The following is a 16,779-nucleotide window of genomic DNA, read 5'->3' on the forward strand; positions in this document are numbered from 1 at the left end:
CACGGCACCAAAATGGGCTCCCCCTGAGACAGGTAGGTGCAGCCCCTGCTCCCCACCTGGGATTCAGTATCTTGGAGAGAGAGCCAGATGCTGAGGCTTGCTGGGCTGGGCTGGGCTCTGCTAACCTCCGGGCTCGGCCTGCCTGTGTCTCATCCCCAGCTTGGGTGTGGGGTAGCCAATAGGCCCCAGCATCTCTTGACCACATGCTCTTGTGTAATAGCAGCTCGTCAGCAGAGAGTCATGGCAGGCCGGCTGGGCTGCTGCGGCCAGGCACTGGCCGAGTGTGAAGGGGGCACGGAGCCCCTTGATGGAGATACAGGCCAGGTGACTCATCAGTGCCTCATCTCCCTAAAGCAGCAGGCCGGTGGGAGTGGCAGCTTCCTGCCAGAGGCCCAGGACTGACGGGTAAAAGGGAGCTGTGGGTCAGGGTTGAGAGGCATGAGCAGAGCTGCGGAGCCAGGGAAGGGGGCTGGGCTATAGGTATTGGCAGACTTGTGTAGCAGGAGCTGCATCGCCGTGCCCCAGGGCTGCTTCTCGCCAGTACACGAGGCCTCCACAGAGTCACTAGTGAATGTCCATCCTGGGAGGCTGCTCGCTGCATGTGGCAGAGGGAGGGTCCTGGCACGTCTGCTTCCCAGCCCCTTGCTGCTTCCAGCTCCCCGTCGAAGCATCATCATTCGGCACCCTTGGCAAGGATCCCTCTTGCTGGTCACCAGCCATCGGAAAGGGTTTCTAGGAACCTGGCTTCTGGGAGCCCGTCTGGCCACAAATACTGTGGGCGGCTGAGCTGTGGTGGGGGAGAGTGAGGGTGGCTGGCTAAACTGTGTGTGGAAACTACACTTCCCAGCATCCTCTCTGGCTGGCAATTGTCTCTCTCCCTCCATCTTGTTCTGAGCCTCCTGGTGTTGCATACCAGGGCTCCTGGTCTCCACCGGCTGCCAGCCCTGCAAAGATGAGGGCAGTGAGGTGTGGTTCCTGGGCAGTCTGGCTCCCAGAAAGCGAGGCTGGGGAAAAGCTCCAAGGGGCCTGTAAGAAACAGGGCTGGCTAGAACCTGCAGCTTTGAGCTGGTGTCAGGAACCCCGGATGAGAGGGGCTCTTGTTCCCTTGCTGAGCCCCTGCAGTCACTTTCTGGGGGCTCTATCTGTATCTGGGGAAGGGCAGCCTGGTGATTCATCACAGGGGTCAGGAGATCTGGGCTCTGTTTCCAGCGCTGCCACTGAGTCACCAAGTGACCTTGGGCAAGTCACTTCCCCTCCTTTGTCAGTTTCCCCCTGTGTACACAGCCCCTCGAGCCATAGGAAGGACCACGTGTTCCTACGGATGGAGGAACTTTGGTTTATTCCCCTCCCCACCCTGGCCAGCTAGCAGGACAGTTCCTGGTTAGCCAGTCTGAACCCCCCCACGCTTGGTCTGCCTCGTGGCTGCTTCCTAGCCTGAGCAGCGAGTGCCCAGCTGGGGGGTGTGGGTGGTCAGTGGGGTGAGACAGGCCCACGCCCTTGGTATGGAGATCTGGAGCCCCCAGTGCTCCCTGCTAGTGCTGCTGCTGATGTATTAAGGATGTTAGGGGCCCAGGAAAGTGCTGGATTTGGGAGGAGGCCAGGCTCCCACCTGTTACTGTCTCTCCCTCCCCATGCTGGCATCCATCTCACAATCGCCTGCCCCGCTGGGGGAGTGTGGGGGGCGTCTGTCTGGCCCATCGTTCAGGGAAGGTTGGCTGCTGTCAGAGCTCAGGCCAGAGGCTGGCACTCTTCTTCCTTGGGCACCCGCCTGTGCTCGGGTCATGCTCTTATGTGCCACGAGGACCTTATCCAGGGGCCTGGCCCCCCATTGGTGATCTGGGCGGAGACAAGGTCTCTGCAGAGAGCTGATTCCCAGTCCTGGTTCTGAGACAGACCAGTTGCGGCCTGCGCTGCCTGACTTCTTGTGTCCATCTATAAGTCACCCTGGCTCTGAGCCGCCAGCCCGGGCTGCTGGCTCCTTGCCCCGCATCACTGTTTCTGGGTCGCTTGGTTGCCCTGTTCTGTCCTGGTTTGGCTGAGTCTGCTCAGCATCTGCAGCTGGGGGTCATGGGACCTTGAAGCAGCCATGGAATTGGGGGACCCCAGGCATGTTGCCCTTGTTGTGATCCTGGCTCGTCCCAAGGGTGTCAGGCTACTGGTGCTGTAGTCCTGCTGTGTAGGGCCGGGATGCTGGCCAGCCTAACAGCCATGGAGCTGGTGAGGGGCCTGAGCCCCAGCTCTCCAGCCATCAGGGATTGTGGGTGTGAGCAGAGTGAGATCTAGTGAGCTGGCAGCTCTGGTTCTTACTCACTTCTCCACGGAGCTGGGGTGGGTACAGTCTGGTGTGAGGGAGATAAGGCCGGGGAGCTGCTGCCACAGAGCTGGGGCACAAGGAAGGCAGCTGCAGGAGGAGACACCTGAACCCCAGTGGTTGCTTGGGGCGTGGCTTCCTCCTCTGCCCACCTGATAGGTTTGGAAGGGGGCTGGGTGCGAGTTTGAGCTGTCCTGTAGCATTCTGGGAAGTTGCAGCTGGGCGTGGAGTAGGGATTTCTCTCCAGCCTTCTTCTGCCAGCTCCGGCAACCTAGGTGGCAAGTTTAACTCCTGCCTGCCAGTGGGATGGGTTCCCTTGCCTTGCCACTGGGTAGGGGTGGGTGTGGGGCTGGCTAGCCCTCCACAACAGGAGGCTGGCCGTTGGGGGCAGCTCGGCTACGCTCTGCATCATGGGGAAGGAATTCTGGGAAGGGCTGGTTGGTCCTGTTGTTCAGGTTTGGGACATTCCCGGCCAGGGCTGGAGACTGCTGGGAGAGGATCCCGCCCCGCTGAGCAACCCGTGGGCCTCCTGTGTTTATGGGCACAGCAGCTCATTGGGTAGTGCTCTGGTGCTCCAAAGGCTCTGACCCCCAGCAACCCTGAGTGGCACCGGGCAGGGAAGGCCAAGCAGGAGCTGCCTGGGGCGTGTCCAGGGAAGCCTCTCTGTGAGGGAGAGGCTGCTGTGCTGGGCTTGCCTGGCAAAACTCCCGGCCCACGAACAGGGGGTTCCTTGGGGGGAACTGCACGTGGTGTCTGGTGGCACCAGGCTGTTAGTGCTAGCTGCTGCCTGGTGCAGTGGGGATTGGACCACCCAGTTCCTCTGACTGACACTCTCCTTTCCCAGCTGGTGCCTATTACCCTGCTCAGGGGGTGCAGCAGTTCCCAGCCGGGGTCCCCGCTGCCCAGGTCATGATGAACCAGCAGCCGCCCATCCCAACAAAGCGAGAACGCAAGACGGTAAGGGGGCTGGGGGGAGGGGGGCCGGGTTCCTGCGCCGCCTCCCTTGGGAGGCCTATGCTGGTGACTCCCCGCCGCCAGCTGCGAGGGATGGAGCCTGTAGTGGGGTGCCTGAGAATGGCTCAAGGCTGGTTGTCCCCCACTCCCCACACTGAAAGTGCTGCCGGTGCGAGGGGCCAGAACCCAGTTCCGTGGGAGGCTGCTTGGCCAGGCCTTGCACGCCCCACTAAGCAGGGAGCGGGCGGGACTGCGTTGTCCCCGCTGTGGGTGGGGATGAAGCGGGCCGTGTGTGGCTGTGTACAAGGGATGGGGGTGGAGGTGGTGAGGAGAGGGAGCGCGTGGCTGGCTCCCGGTTGTGTCTGCAGAGTCAGGCCCGACCTTCCCTGTCCTCCCTGGTGGGGAGAACATGCTGTGTCACGGCTGCTGCGGGTGGGGGTGGGTGCTGCAGTTGCCAGCCGGTGCCTGCCTGCCTGCCGGAGCTGCAGTAATGCTGTTGCTCAGAGGCTTGGCACAGGATCTATTTATAGCAGTAAGCCGCCCTCTGCGAGCGCTGCAGCTTGGGTCTGCCAGGACCCCTTCCCTGGGTGGGGGGGCAGCAGATCCCCCCGGGCTCCACCCTGGATCGTGTGGTGACATGTTCCTGAATGTTTTGTAATTCAAACCCTCTGCCACCTTGTTTCCCCTGGCCCTTGCTAGCTGGGCACCTGTGCTGCGGTTGAGTGGGACGTATGAGGGGATCCTGCTTTGCTGGGAGCCCCATCTGTCCAGGTTGTGCACTGTGATACTGTGGCAGCAGCAGGCCACCTCGGCACCCTGGCAGGGAAGAGGGACCTGTGCCTCTTGGAGCTGTGTCTGCATCAACCCACGTTGGATGGGGGGAAAGAGCTGTCTGTGCCAGGGGCAGCCCATTGCCTCCTTCTTGCCAAGCTGGGCAGCGGGAAGCTTGGGCCCCTCTGGCTGCTCTGCCTGTTATGGGAGGCAGAATTCCCATGCGGGGCTGGGGTGCAGGCCAGGGGCTCTGTGGTGTGCGGGTGTCAGATCTGTTGTGGGGACTGGGCCATTCACAGTGACGATGGTACAGTTTTGGGGTCTCCATGCACCTGGGCAGAGGTGACCCACATTCTGCCCTGCCCCAAGGGGCATAGCAGAGACAATGGATCCCAACCCACATTCTCCACACAGGCACCCCTCTGCAGTGAGGCTGAGGCTGGTAGGCAGGGGCGGCTTAAAGTGTGGTGCACGCCGCACCGGGTTTGGGCGGGAGTGTGGTGGTGGGGCTATTGCAGGACCAGGAGGAGAAGAATAGCAGTGCTCCTCAGGGAGGGTCTGGGTGCCCTGCTGGGCCCTTGGGGTGGGTAGCTGCCACGTGGCTTGGAGTGTGACTGCCCTGGCAGCAGTGGGGATGTCTGCCAGGCTGAGGTTGGGGTGTTCTCAGGGGGTCGCTGCACCACTTGCAGGCAGGGTGGAGACTCATCGAACCCGGCTTGTCTGGCCCGGACCCCTGCCAGGTTCCAGGGCAGGCTTGTTCATTACAGGCTGGGGCCCTGGGGTCCCACCGCTGCCCAAAGGGGTCTCACCCTGGGTTACAGCCAGGGCAGGGTAGGGGCATGAGACGCCAGGGCAGAGGCAGTGGAGTGTTCAGCCAATGGGGGCGCTCAATTCCCTGAGCATTGTGACACCCCCTTGTCTCATGCAATCAGAATGACAGGACTGTCCCACAGCCCAGCTTGGAGAGGGGAATATGGGACTGTCCTAGAGCCCTGCTGGGGTAGTGTGTGGAGGAGGGGGTTGCTTGGACTGTCCCGCTGCCCAAGTGGAGGGTGTGTGTGCAGGGGGGAGTAGAGATGCCTGGACTGTCTCACTGCCCAGGTTGGGGTAGATGCCAGGCTGTCTTGGGTGGGGCCGCTGGTCTCTTGGGTGGGGCCGCTGGTCTCTCCTTCCCTGGGTATGTGGAGTGGCTTCTGTCGGGCCCAGGTGGTGCTGAGCTGATGTACCCAGCACACCAGGAGGGCTGCTCTGCCATTGGCTGCCAGACAGAGCCTCTGTGACCTCACAGGCTGCTGCTAAGTGCCTTCCTCCCCCTGCCCTTGGTCTGGCTACTCCCCCTCCAGCGGCCGAAGTCCCATCCTGGCTGCTCTGGGGCAGGAGGAGCCGTTTCCTCCTGGCCTGGCCTCTGTGGGAGGGGGGAGCTGGGGAATGTGCCGAGCAAGCGGGAGTGAAATGGCAGCTGGCTGCGGCGCCGCTGGCCCCCTGCCATGGGCTGTGTGAGGTCCCAGCCAAGCGCGTGTTGGAGTGGGGTGAGTGCAGCTCTCCACGTGGCTACAGCAGCCCACCGGAAGCTAAACAAATTTCCCCTTCCTGCCTGACCTGACCTGCTCCCCACCCAGCTGCTTGGGAATCAGGTACGGGCTGTCCCGACACTGGGGTGTGCAGGTGGCTCGCTGCCTGGCAGGCAGCTCTGTCCTGGAGCAGATCCCCAAGAGGCCTCCGCCTGGCTGCACTGTACATGCAGAGGGTGTCAGGGCTGGGTTCAACCCAGCCCCTGGAGTGGGGTGCAGGGCAGCCTGGAGTGGCATGAGCTGGTTAGCTGTGCCCTGCTCCCAGCATGTCCCTTGCTTTGGGAAGTGTGCGCCCCTCCCTTTACCCTGCCAACGGGGGGGGGAAGAAGAGGAAGTGTGGGCCCCCTCTGCTAATTGCTGCTCTGCCTCTCATATATGGGCAGATCCGGATACGAGATCCGAACCAAGGCGGCAAAGACATCACCGAAGAAATCATGTCTGGAGCAAGGACCTCCTCCACCCCCACCCCTCCTCAGGTAAGGGGCCCTCCCTAGCTCCTCCGCACCCCCCACCACAAGTGATGGGCCCTGCATGTTCCTTCTCTAGAGCGGGGTGAGTTTAAGGGCTTGTGTACACTTACAACACTGCACGGCTGTAGCTGCGCTGCTGTAGCGCTTAATGAAGACGCCTCCCTTCGGTGTGGGCGCTCCCCCCTCCCCGATAGGTGGTAGTTGTCCCACTCAGGGGCGTGGAAAATCCACACCAGTGAGTGATGTAGTTAGACCGACTTACGTTAGTAGTGAAGGGGGTTGGGGGGGGCACTCATTAATCCTTCACGTGCTTGTGTTCCACAGTCTGGAAGCGGTTTGGAGCCACAGGCCAATGGAGAGACGCCCCACGTAGCAGTTATTGTCCGACCAGGTGGGTGTCCGGGGTGGGGTAGGGGTGCCGGATGAGGGCATCCCCCGTGGACTGGTGTGTGATCTGTGGTAGGAGCAGCAGAGCAACCAGGCGGCTGAAGGGCTGGGGTGACTGTCCCCCACTTGCAACCTGTTGCGCTCTCCCTGGCTGTGACTCTCTGCAGGTGGAGCTGTTGGGGTGAGGGTGGGAGAAGTTCCTTAACTCCTTGGAGGCCGGTGTGGGGGTTTCGCTTGTGGAATCTGGGGCCCTGCCCTGAGCTCGTGGCAGGATTGGTCCCTGCAGCATTGCACTCAGGCTAGTTCAGTGTCCCAAGCGAAGTGGCTCCTGCTCTTATTCTGGGCAGTCGATGTTCCAGCCCCACGTGCCTTATCTGGGAGGCCGTTCTCCCTAAGACTCAGCCTAGAATCCCCCCTTTCTGAGTGTCACTCCATTTGCCCGGAGCCTCCCTCCTTGGCGTTTCTCCCTGTTGGGTGGTTAGACTCATGCAAGCTCAGCACACCCAGCGCTCTCCAGCGATGTGAACTCGTTCTCCTAGGGCAGGGTATCCCTAGAGTGGTGTGGAGAAGGGACCAGGCCCTCCCAGCTCCAGTACAGGGGTGCTCCGTGTATGCAGCTCAAACTGGCGTCTACCTCTCTTCTTTGTGCCCATGTCCCATGGCAAACTGGTATATTTGGAAGCCAGATCTCTCAGCTTCTTCTCCCTGGCCGCAGGTCTGGATTTCAGGTTATTCCCCCTCAGAAATCAGCTGTGGTCTTTCTGTCCCTTTCTGCCTGTTTCTGATCACTTTGGACCCTTTGTGATCTCGGCTGGGCCTCCTAGCTCAGAGTCACTGAGACTCTGTGCCCCAGGGCGGTCCCATCCCCATGGCAGTGTGCAAGCCATGTGTCTCTATTTCTGCAAGATGTAGTGGCTGAGATGGTGCTGAATGCTTCCCTAAAGCCCAGGTATTCCTCTGCTTAGTTCCCAGCTCGTGGTTTGCTTTGTCCATCCAAAGTCAGCACTTGTCTGGCTGGGCCTGCCTGGATCTATACGAATCCTGTGGCTGCTTGTAGCTCCTGCTGCCATTGGTCTGACGTTCATGCCTAGATGCTAGAACCATTCCATGCTCAGGGCGCCTCTTCCAGTGCTGAGAAGCCATTAAGTCTTGATTTCACTGAGTGATCCAAACCCACCTCAGACAATTCTCACTCGTTTCCACTCCCCCATCCTGCCCCACCTCCGGGAATACTTAGTGACGTGTCTGTGCCAGAGGTTCTCGTCCAGAATGTTTCAAACATTCTCACCAGAATGTTTCAAAGGGTTGCATGGTAGCTCCTGGGGTCCCTGTCCCACAGGGCCGACTAGGCTCGCCTCTCTGCTCCAGGCACTGCAACCTCTCGGGTTCCAGTGACACACAGGGTTAGCCCAGCCATCATGACAGTGGGAGCCTGGTTAGGCCAAATTTGAGTGAGTAGCACTGCAGTGCAGTGAGCTGGGTCATAATTCCGCTCTCAAACATTTGGTCCAGTCGGGGGGTGGGGCCAAGCCTGAGCGTTGCTGCAACCCTGGAGGTTGCAACGCCGGAGCAGAGAGCCAAGCCCAGGCAGCCCCACAGCACAGGAGCTGCAGGAGCCACCACTGTGGTGTGAGTGCTGGGCAGGACCCAACCCCACCAGGGTGCAGGATCTGACCAAAAGCACCCCAGGGTGGGGCTGTAACCAGGGTGAAGCAAGCAGGCCAGCTGCCCAAGGCACAAAGCCATGGGGGTGGCTCAGGCTGGCGATGCCAGGTGGCTTGGGCCAGCCCTGCACGGCGGGGCTCAGGGAGGTACCAGCACCTCCGCCCCTGACTCATCTCAGCGGGCCGCCCAGTCTGTCTCAGTTTGTGGGGGGTGCAACCAAGAACTTGCTGGCCCTGGGTGCTAAACTGCCTAGTTACGTCTCTGCCACAGGGCCTCCACCCCCAGACTATTTACTGGGTTGTGACAAGCCACAGGTATTTACAAGTGGGTCCTAAGCCCAGAAGGGTTGAGAACCACTGGTCTAAGTGACTGTTGTGGTGTTTCACTAGAGGTCAGAATTGTGGGGTGTCATTGCCGATGTGCTCAAAGAAATCTAATAGATTAGCAAGGCACGGCTTTTCCCTGCAGAGTCTGGTTTCTACCAATTTGTCCAGGGCTGAAGTTTGGCTCACTGGCCTGTAACAGCCGGGGTCTCCTCTGAAGCCCGGTTTAAAAATCAGCACTATCTTGGCTACCTTCATCATCTGGAACAGAGGCTGATTTCAGTGATAGGTTACATTTACAGGCAGTAGTTCTGCAGTTTCATCTCTGAGTTACTTCAGATCTCTTGGATGAATCCAATCTGGTCCTGGTGACTCATTGATAAACTAAACAGTAATCTGTTCTTAAATCTCTCCTACGGCACATCAATTTGGGACGGTGCTTTAGATTTGTTACCCACATCAGAGCTATCCTTTTGGGGCATCTTCTACCAGATCCTCTGTGGTGAAGACCGATGCAAAGAATTCAGTTAGCCTCTCTGCACTGACCTTGTCTTCTTTGAGTGCTGCTTTAACACATCTGGGGTCTGACTGTTTGGCAGGCTTCCTGTTTCTCCCGCACATGTTTTTTGCATCTTTAGCAAGTTGCTTCTCAAATTCTTTCCTGGCCAGACTTCTTATACTTTTACATTTTACTTGCCAGAGTTTGTGCTGCTTCCTGTTTTTCTCACTGGGATTTGATGATGATTATTTTATTTTATTTTATTTTATTTTATTTTAATTTGGGGTATACGTTTGGTCTGAGCCTCTATTAATGTGTTTTGAAAGTTGTCTCCATGCTGTTTGCAGGCATTTTACCTTTATTCTCTTTTTAGTTTCCCTCTAACTACCATTTTCATTCCTGTGTAGTTCCCTCTCTTAAAGTTAAATGTTACTATGGTGGATACAGTAGTGGAGTGAAAAGATAAGACGCTTACAAGATCCTGCGGCGATTTGGACGATGAGTCCAAGTCTGCAGAGAAAAGTTGTACCTTGCTAATCTGTTAGAATTCTTTGAGCATGTCAGCAAGAGTGGATCCTGGCAATGACACCCCGCAAGTTTGACCTCCAATGAAGCAATGCAGCAGTCACTTGTAAATGTTTATGACTTATCACAACCCAGTACATAGTCTGGGGGTGGAGGCCCTGGGCCATAGTCCTAACTAGGCATTGTAGTGCCCAGGGCGCGCAAGCATATTTGCGCCCTCTACCCAGAGGCAATTGGCCAAGTAGCTGGGAATGATCAGACACCTAGATGAACATTGCATCTCTCTGGGAACTATTGGACGCATAGATGAACATGATGTGTTGGGGGAGAGTCAACCCGGCTTTTATAAAGGGAAGTCTTGCCTCACCAGTCGATCAGAATTCTTTGAGGGAGTCACCAAACATGTGGATCAGGGGGGTCCAATTGACAGTGTGTGTGGATTTTCAGAAACCCTTTAACAAGGTCACACACCAAGGCTCTTAAGGAAACTGAGTAGCTATGGGATAAGGAGGATGGGCCTTTCATGGGTCAGTAACTGGTTGAACGATAGGAGACAAAGGGTAGAAATAAATGGTCAGTTTCACAGTGGACAGAGGTGAACAGCAGGGTCCCCCAAGAATCTGCACTGGGACCAGTGCTGTTCAACATTTTCATTAACAATGTGGAAAAAGGAGCAGATGGTGAAGTGGCAAAGTTTGCAGATGATACAAAATCATTCATGTCCAAAGCTGCCTGCAGGGACTTAGAGACTCTCACAAAACTGGGTGATAGGGCAACAAAATGGCAGATGAAATTCAATGTTGATAAGGTCAAAGTAATACACGTTGAAAAAAATAATCCCAGCTATACGTATACCCACCGTAGTAACGTTTAACTTTAAAAAGGGGAGCTACACTGTTTTTTTCTTGTTACCACTCAGAAATCTTGGAGTCACTGTAGATAGTTCTTTGAAAACAACTGCACAACACACAACAGTGGTCAAAAAGGTGAAGTTAGGACAGGGGTTCTCAAACTGGGGGTCGGGACCCCTCAGGGGGTCACGAGGTTATTACCAGGGGGGTCGCGAGCTGTCAGCCTCAACCCCAAGCCCTGCTTTGCCACTAGCATTCATAATAGTGTTAAATATATTAAAAGGTGTTTTTAATTTATAAAGGGGTCGCACTCCGAGGTTTGCTATGTGAAAGGGGTTTGAGTCACTGAGTTAGGAGCTATTAGGAAAGGGATAGAAAATACGACAAAAATATAATACCTCTATATAAATCCAAGGTGCGTTCACACCTTGAATACCGTGTCCAGAGGATATAGTGGAGGGGAAACAGACAATGATTAGAGGTATGGACCAGCTTCCATATGAGGAGAGACTAAAAGGATTAGGCAGCATGGAAAAAAGATGACCAAAGGGGGATAAGACAGAGGTCTCTAAAATCATGAATGGGCAGGAGAAAGTGAATGGGGAAGTGTTATTTACCATTTCACACTCTACAAAAACGAGGGGTCACCCGATGCAATTGATAGGCAGGGAGTTTATACAAACAGGAGGAAGTAGTCCTTCACACTATGCAGTTAACCTGTGGAACTCATTGCCACTGGATGTTATGGCCAAAAGTATAATGGGGTTCAAAAAAAGAACAGGAGGACAGGTTTATCAATGGCTATTAGCCAAGATGGTCATAGGTGCAGCTCCAGGCTCTGGGTGACTGATCCTCTGATTATCAGAAGCAGGAGAGGAAGATGAGTGGAACACTTCATAATTGCTCTGTTCTGTACACTCCCCCTGAAGCTGTGGTGTGGGCGACTGTCAGGGACAGGGCATAATGGCCCATGGTCAGTCAGACCCAGTGTGGCAGCTCTTGTGCTCTGACCTGGCACTGAAGCCTTGTATGTGATTCCCAGCTTCACTCCAGTGCCGCGTTAGAGCCCAGTCTCCCGCGTGCTGTGCTCCAGGACAGTGGCCGACTGCGGGTGTGTTTGTTAGCAGCTTAGCCCCTTGATGCCTGATCTCCTCTGTCTGCTGCAACCTCCTTGCTCCTGTGGGGCAGGACCCTCCTTTGTCTCCATAGACGTTTGCCCTCTGTTCTTCCGACTCCCCCTTGCTGCTGTTTACTCCTGTCTCTTCCTGCTCCTTTCACTGGCTCCTTTCTTCTTCCGCCTTTGTTGGGTGCTTCACCCAAACCTGCTTCCTTGGCTTCCCCCCATGACCCTGAGCCCCTCCCTCTTCTGTGGCAGCCAGCTGGCCCCCGATAGCCCCCAGCTCGATGGATTGGCCTGGGGAGGCAGGCTTTCCCTGGGCATCGCTAATGTCCTCTCTCTCTTCTTTGCAGATGACCGCCCAAAGCCTGTCCCGGTTGTAAGTAAACCTGTCTCCCTAGAGCCAAGTAAATCAGCGTCCCCGTCTCCCCCACCTCCCCTGATCGCTGAGGTAGAGCCTGTGCTGCTGACCCCAGTGCTGCTGGTGCCGCTGGAGGGCCCAGTGGACATGGACACTAAAGCGGAGCTGGCTGAGGCTCCTGCAGACACACACGAACCTCTTAAAGCCACCACTACAGTGCCAGGGGGCATGGAGCAGCCTGAGGAAGCCCCTACCTTGGACATAGAGCCCCAGGAGGAGGCAGCTGCCACCCCTGTCCTGGAACCCCCTGCCCAACCGGTGCTGGTAGAAACACAAGAGGAGATGGCACCAATGGAGGAGGTGGCACCAGTGGAGGAGGCACCCCGGGAGGAGATGCCCCTGGAGGAGGAGCTGCCAACTAAGCCTGCTGCTCCCCCCAGTCCCCCGCTCCCCCAGGAAGAGGCCTCCAGTGAGGCTGTTGTTGAATCAAATGGAGTCTTGGAGGAAATGCCAGAGCCAGTGGCCGAGCCACCTGTGTGCCAGCCAGAGCCAGTCGTGGAGTCTCCTGTTGGCCAGCCAGAGGAACTGGTGCTGCCCAACGGGCTGGAGGTACCTGGCAAGCAGAAGGCCGACGAGCCAGAGGAGCAGCCGGAGTCGGATGTCAGCCCCATCTCGGAACCCGAGGAGGTTAAGGCAGAGGAGCCGGCCATCCCAGCCTCCCCCCCTGCAGAGGAGGAGGAGGAGGAGGAACAGGAGGAAGAAGAGGAGTGCGAGGAGCCCCTGGACGCACCAGAGCAGAATTCCCCGTTGGAAGCGCCTCTTTCCCAGAGCTCTGAGGAGATCATGCAAGGTGTGGGGGCTGGAGGGGCACCCCTGGGCTAAGGATGGGGGCTCCTGGAGCAGGAAGCCCCAGAGGAGCATGGGAATCTCTCCCTGTACTGCAAGGGGAGGGGCTCAAAATGTGTTTTTTGTTTTCACTGGAGGGGTGGCTGGGGCACATGTCTCTCTCCCCCTTGCGGGACCGGGGCCTCACTTTCCCGCCTCTCCCTTCCAGTCGCCGTGTCAGTGCCAAAGAAGAAGCGGAAAATGAAAGAGCTCAACAAGAAGGAAGCCGTGGGCGACCTGCTGGATGCCTTTAAAGAGGTGGGTGTGTGGTCTTCCCACCCTCGCACCACCCAGAGCTGCTGCCTCTTGTGATGAGCTCCTGTTAGTGCCGTCGTGTCTGGGCCACTGATGCACCGTGATGGAACTGAGGATCTGAGTTGCAGCAGGGAGTCTGGGACTCTCCCCAGCAGGGCCAGGGCTTGAGGGCATGGGGTAGTTGTGTGCCTAGTGCTCCAACTAGGGAGCTCTCTGCACTGGGGACTGCTATGGGACGGGGTATCCTGGAGGCCCTGAGTACATTTCCAGGGACTTGGGAGGAGTTGTCTGGGTTCCTCGCTCACTCCTTGTCTTACTGGCTCCTTTCATTGGAAGTCTCAGATCAGCGATGGTGCCTCGGAGGTGGAGAACAAGCCCCCAGTCCCTGAGCCCAAGGAGGCCGCCCCAGCCTGCCCCCAGGAGGAGGCGGAGGAGACCTGGGAAGAGAAGGAGGACAAGCTGGATCCAGAGAAGGTCAAGGCTGCAGATCAGAAGTACCAGTACAAGGAAGGTGAGCCTTCCTTCAGACAAAGTAGGTGTCTTGCTCATTGCTTCCTTCTTGCGCTCGGACTGGCCCGGCCTCCTGTGATGACATCCGCTATGAGCCATCGTGTCTGGGCCACTGATGCTCTGTGATGGAACTGAGGATCTGAGCAGGCGGGGGTTGCACTGGTGGGGTGCCGGGAGCACGCGCCGGTTGTCCCGCTGAGTTTCACTGCTCTTGGCTTTCACTTCCCCTTGGTCACTGTCCTGGCTCGCCGGCTTCTGCAGAGACTCGACCCCAGCAGGGCCCACTAGCATCTAGTGCAGACTGGGACGGGGGCCAGATCCATTCACAACCTGCTAGTCCAGTGGGCACTGGAGGACAGCAGGTCTTTGAGCAGGGCAGGAGCTTCAGGCTTAGGCTGCAGGTTGGGTCCTGCAGATGCCGGAACCCGAGGGCTGATGCCAGCCCTGCACGTCGGGGAGCTGTGTGAGCAGCTTGCCAGGAGCTGGAAGAGCTGCAGGTCCAAGCATGTCCTGTGGCCTGCAAGCTTTGCCCACTGGCTGCCCCTCTGCGGTATGTGAGGCTACCCTGTTGTGGAGCCTCCTGATAGGCCTTCACGGCACAAGGGTCTGCATCTGCCATGTTGGGTCGATGTGGGCTTGACTTCCCACATCCCCTTACATCAGGGTGTTGGGCAGATACTGGCAGTGCCACCACTGAGCCAGGCATGACCTTCCTCCCACTGCAGAGGGCTGCTGGGGCTGGGCTGGGGCCAGTACTGCTCAGTGCCTGCCGTGTGGGGCTGCTGCTCTCCCTACCCGCTATGCCACTTGGCCCTGCCTGCGGCTTCTCTGCCCCTTCTTCCCGCCTTGCGACGTCCCCTGGGTGTGGGCTGTGGCTGGGTGGGATGTGGTTTTTCAGGGTGGTCTCCTTTCCTCCGCCACAGAACAATGGAAGCCCCTGAACCCAGAGGAGAAGAAGAGATACGACCGGGAATTCCTGCTGGGCTTCCAGTTCATCTTTGCCAGCATGCAGAAACCCGAGGGGCTGCCCCAGATCAGTGATGTGGTGCTGGACAAGGTCAGTGCCACCACCAGACTGGTGAGGACCCTGGATCTACTGGCTTGAGCTAGTTAGCACATGGGGGAAATGCCACTAACCGCTCTTTGTTTCATGCTTGGTCTCTCTGTGCACTCTGCTTTGGCCAGAACGTGGGACCCAAGTAGCTTGGGGCGGGGATGAGCACTGGGAATGGGCATTGCAGTGGCCCGGATCAGATCAGCCAGTAGCTGTTCTGAAGTCATCCGGTGCACTCAGGCACGTGGTGCTGGGCAGCTGAGAAAAGTGCCCGGTCTGGAATGAGCAGAGCCTCCTTTGCTGCTTCTGACCCTGGAGCAGCTCCTTGGCTGAGACATGCCAGAGGTGCCTTCCCTTGGAGTTGTCCCATCCGTGTCATCTCCCCTTGCTGTGGGAGAAGATAATGTTGGTAAATGCAAAGTAATGCACATTGGAAAACATAATCCTAACTATACATATACAATGATGGGGCCTAAATGTGTTAGTTACTCCTCATAACACAAGAACTAGGGGTCACCAAATGAAGTAAATAGGCAGCAGGTTTAAAACAAAGATAAGAAAGTGTTTCTTCACACAACACACAGGCAACCTGTGGAACTCCTTGCCAGGGGATGTTGTGAAGGCCAAGACACCAACAGGGTTCAAGAAGAGCTAGATAGATTCATGGAGGATAGGTACATCAATGGCTGTTAGCCAAGATGGGCAGGGATGGTGTCCCTAGCCTGTGTTTGCCAGAAGCTGGGAATGGGTGAAAGGGGATGGATCACTTGATTTCTGGTCTGTTCATTCCCTCTGGGGCACCTGGAATTGGCCACTGTCGGAAGACAGGATACTGGGCTAGATGGACCTTTGGTCTGACCCAGCCTGGCCGTTCTTATGAGAATGTGATCCAGCCATTTTCCTTGCCGCGCTCCCACTGGGCCCTGGTAGAGCTGTATGGCCTGAGCCCTCTGGGCGCCCTGCTCCCTTCCTGGCATTGCCCCCTCTGCTGCAGTGACCCTTCACTGGGCATCCTAGGATGTAGCTTGCCAATGGGGCCTGGCTCCGCCTTCAGCCCAGCAGGTGGGGAATCCTCAGTGGCTTTTTTCTCCTCTCTGACTTGCAGGTGAATAAAACACCTATGCGACCGCTGGACCCCATCCGCCTGAGTGGGATGAACTGCGGCCCTGACTTCACACCTTCCTTTGCCAACCTGGGCCGTCCATCCATGGGCAACCGGGGACCGGTAAGTGCTTCAGAGTCACCAGCCTCAGTCTCCTTCCTGCTTGCCTGCATGATGATCTCCTGTTTGTGCCATCGTGTCTGGGCCACTGATGGTCTGTGATGGAACTGAGGATCTGAGCGGGCCCAGGAGCCTGTGCTGGTGCCATCAGCCATCTGGCTTATTCTTATAGTAGGGGGTCCCCAGCTTGGGGGAAATCTTGGGAGCAAGGCCCTGCTTCCATCTGACGGTGGCATGCGGGGAGATGAGAAGGGAAGTGCTGATGTCTCCTCTTCCTCCTCCTCAGCCTGCAGGGTTGGGCCCGCGCCGCTCGCAGCAGAGCCAGAGGAAAGAGCCCCGGAAAATCATCGCCACGGTCTCCCTGAACGAGGACATCAAGCTCAACAAGGCTGAGAAGGCCTGGAAGCCCAGCAGCAAGCGGGCTGCCGAGGAGGAGGATCCTGACAACATCAAGACGCAGGTAGGTATGAAGGAGCTGCGGGAAGCGAGGGGGCTTGGGGCAGATGGGGCCGGCTCTCACTCACCGTATCTGGGGCGTCCCTGCAGGACCTGTTCCGGCGTGTGCGCAGTATCCTGAACAAGCTGACGCCGCAGATGTTCCAGCAGCTGATGAAGCAGGTCACGGAGCTGTCCATTGACACCGAGGAGCGGCTCAAGGGCGTCATTGATCTCATCTTCGAGAAGGCCATCTCTGAGCCAAACTTCTCCGTTGCCTATGCCAACATGTGCCGTTGCCTTATGGGGGTGAGTGCCCTGAGGGCTCAGCTCCTCCGAGCTCTGTTTGCCCTGGCACCTTCCCGCCACAGAAATCAGAGCCTCTTAGAGCCTTTGTGGAGCCGGGACCCCCTGTCTTACAGGTGGGGAAACTAAGGCACCGTGGGGGTCAACGGAGGGCTTTATATGAGGTGGCAGAGCTGGGGATGAGTGGAAGCGATGAGTCCTGGCTCCCAGCTCTAATGGCTCAGACGCCCCGCCTTGTGTGGGGTGGAGCTGGCAGCTGTCCCCGTGTTGGGCTGGAGCAGGACTGGCTGCGAGGGGTGAGGTTGGC

General features: G+C 57.5%; 1 protein-coding gene and 3 non-coding genes across 13 annotated transcripts in view; all 4 read left to right on the forward strand.

Annotated features, from left to right (window-relative positions):
* Positions 1 to 16,779, forward strand: part of EIF4G1 (eukaryotic translation initiation factor 4 gamma 1) — a 50,341-nt gene that overhangs the window by 16,186 nt on the left and 17,376 nt on the right. For 5 of the 10 annotated variants that reach the window (XM_030576435.1, XM_030576440.1, XM_030576441.1 and 2 more), the window contains 10 exons: positions 3,156 to 3,268; positions 5,991 to 6,083; positions 6,402 to 6,468; positions 11,798 to 12,655; positions 12,860 to 12,948; positions 13,282 to 13,456; positions 14,379 to 14,533; positions 15,615 to 15,734; positions 16,018 to 16,191; positions 16,278 to 16,475. In XM_030576435.1, the coding sequence (XP_030432295.1) occupies positions 3,156 to 3,268; positions 5,991 to 6,083; positions 6,402 to 6,468; positions 11,798 to 12,655; positions 12,860 to 12,948; positions 13,282 to 13,456; positions 14,379 to 14,533; positions 15,615 to 15,734; positions 16,018 to 16,191; positions 16,278 to 16,475 (2,042 nt within the window). The remainder of the gene's footprint in view (positions 1 to 3,155; positions 3,269 to 5,990; positions 6,084 to 6,401; positions 6,469 to 11,797; positions 12,656 to 12,859; positions 12,949 to 13,281; positions 13,457 to 14,378; positions 14,534 to 15,614; positions 15,735 to 16,017; positions 16,192 to 16,277; positions 16,476 to 16,779) is intronic. The other 5 variants (XM_030576439.1, XM_030576444.1, XM_030576443.1 and 2 more) reach the window with 3 other exon arrangements.
* LOC115658163 lies at positions 12,994 to 13,070 on the forward strand. The gene has a single exon (XR_004002196.1). It is a non-coding gene; the product is annotated as a small nucleolar RNA SNORD66 (small nucleolar RNA).
* On the forward strand, positions 13,526 to 13,602 carry LOC115658161. The gene has a single exon (XR_004002194.1). It is a non-coding gene; the product is annotated as a small nucleolar RNA SNORD66 (small nucleolar RNA).
* LOC115658162 lies at positions 15,779 to 15,854 on the forward strand. The gene has a single exon (XR_004002195.1). It is a non-coding gene; the product is annotated as a small nucleolar RNA SNORD66 (small nucleolar RNA).

The sequence above is a fragment of the Gopherus evgoodei genome, chromosome 9, assembly GCF_007399415.2.
Source record: "Gopherus evgoodei ecotype Sinaloan lineage chromosome 9, rGopEvg1_v1.p, whole genome shotgun sequence".
NCBI classification, from domain to species: domain Eukaryota; kingdom Metazoa; phylum Chordata; order Testudines; family Testudinidae; genus Gopherus; species Gopherus evgoodei.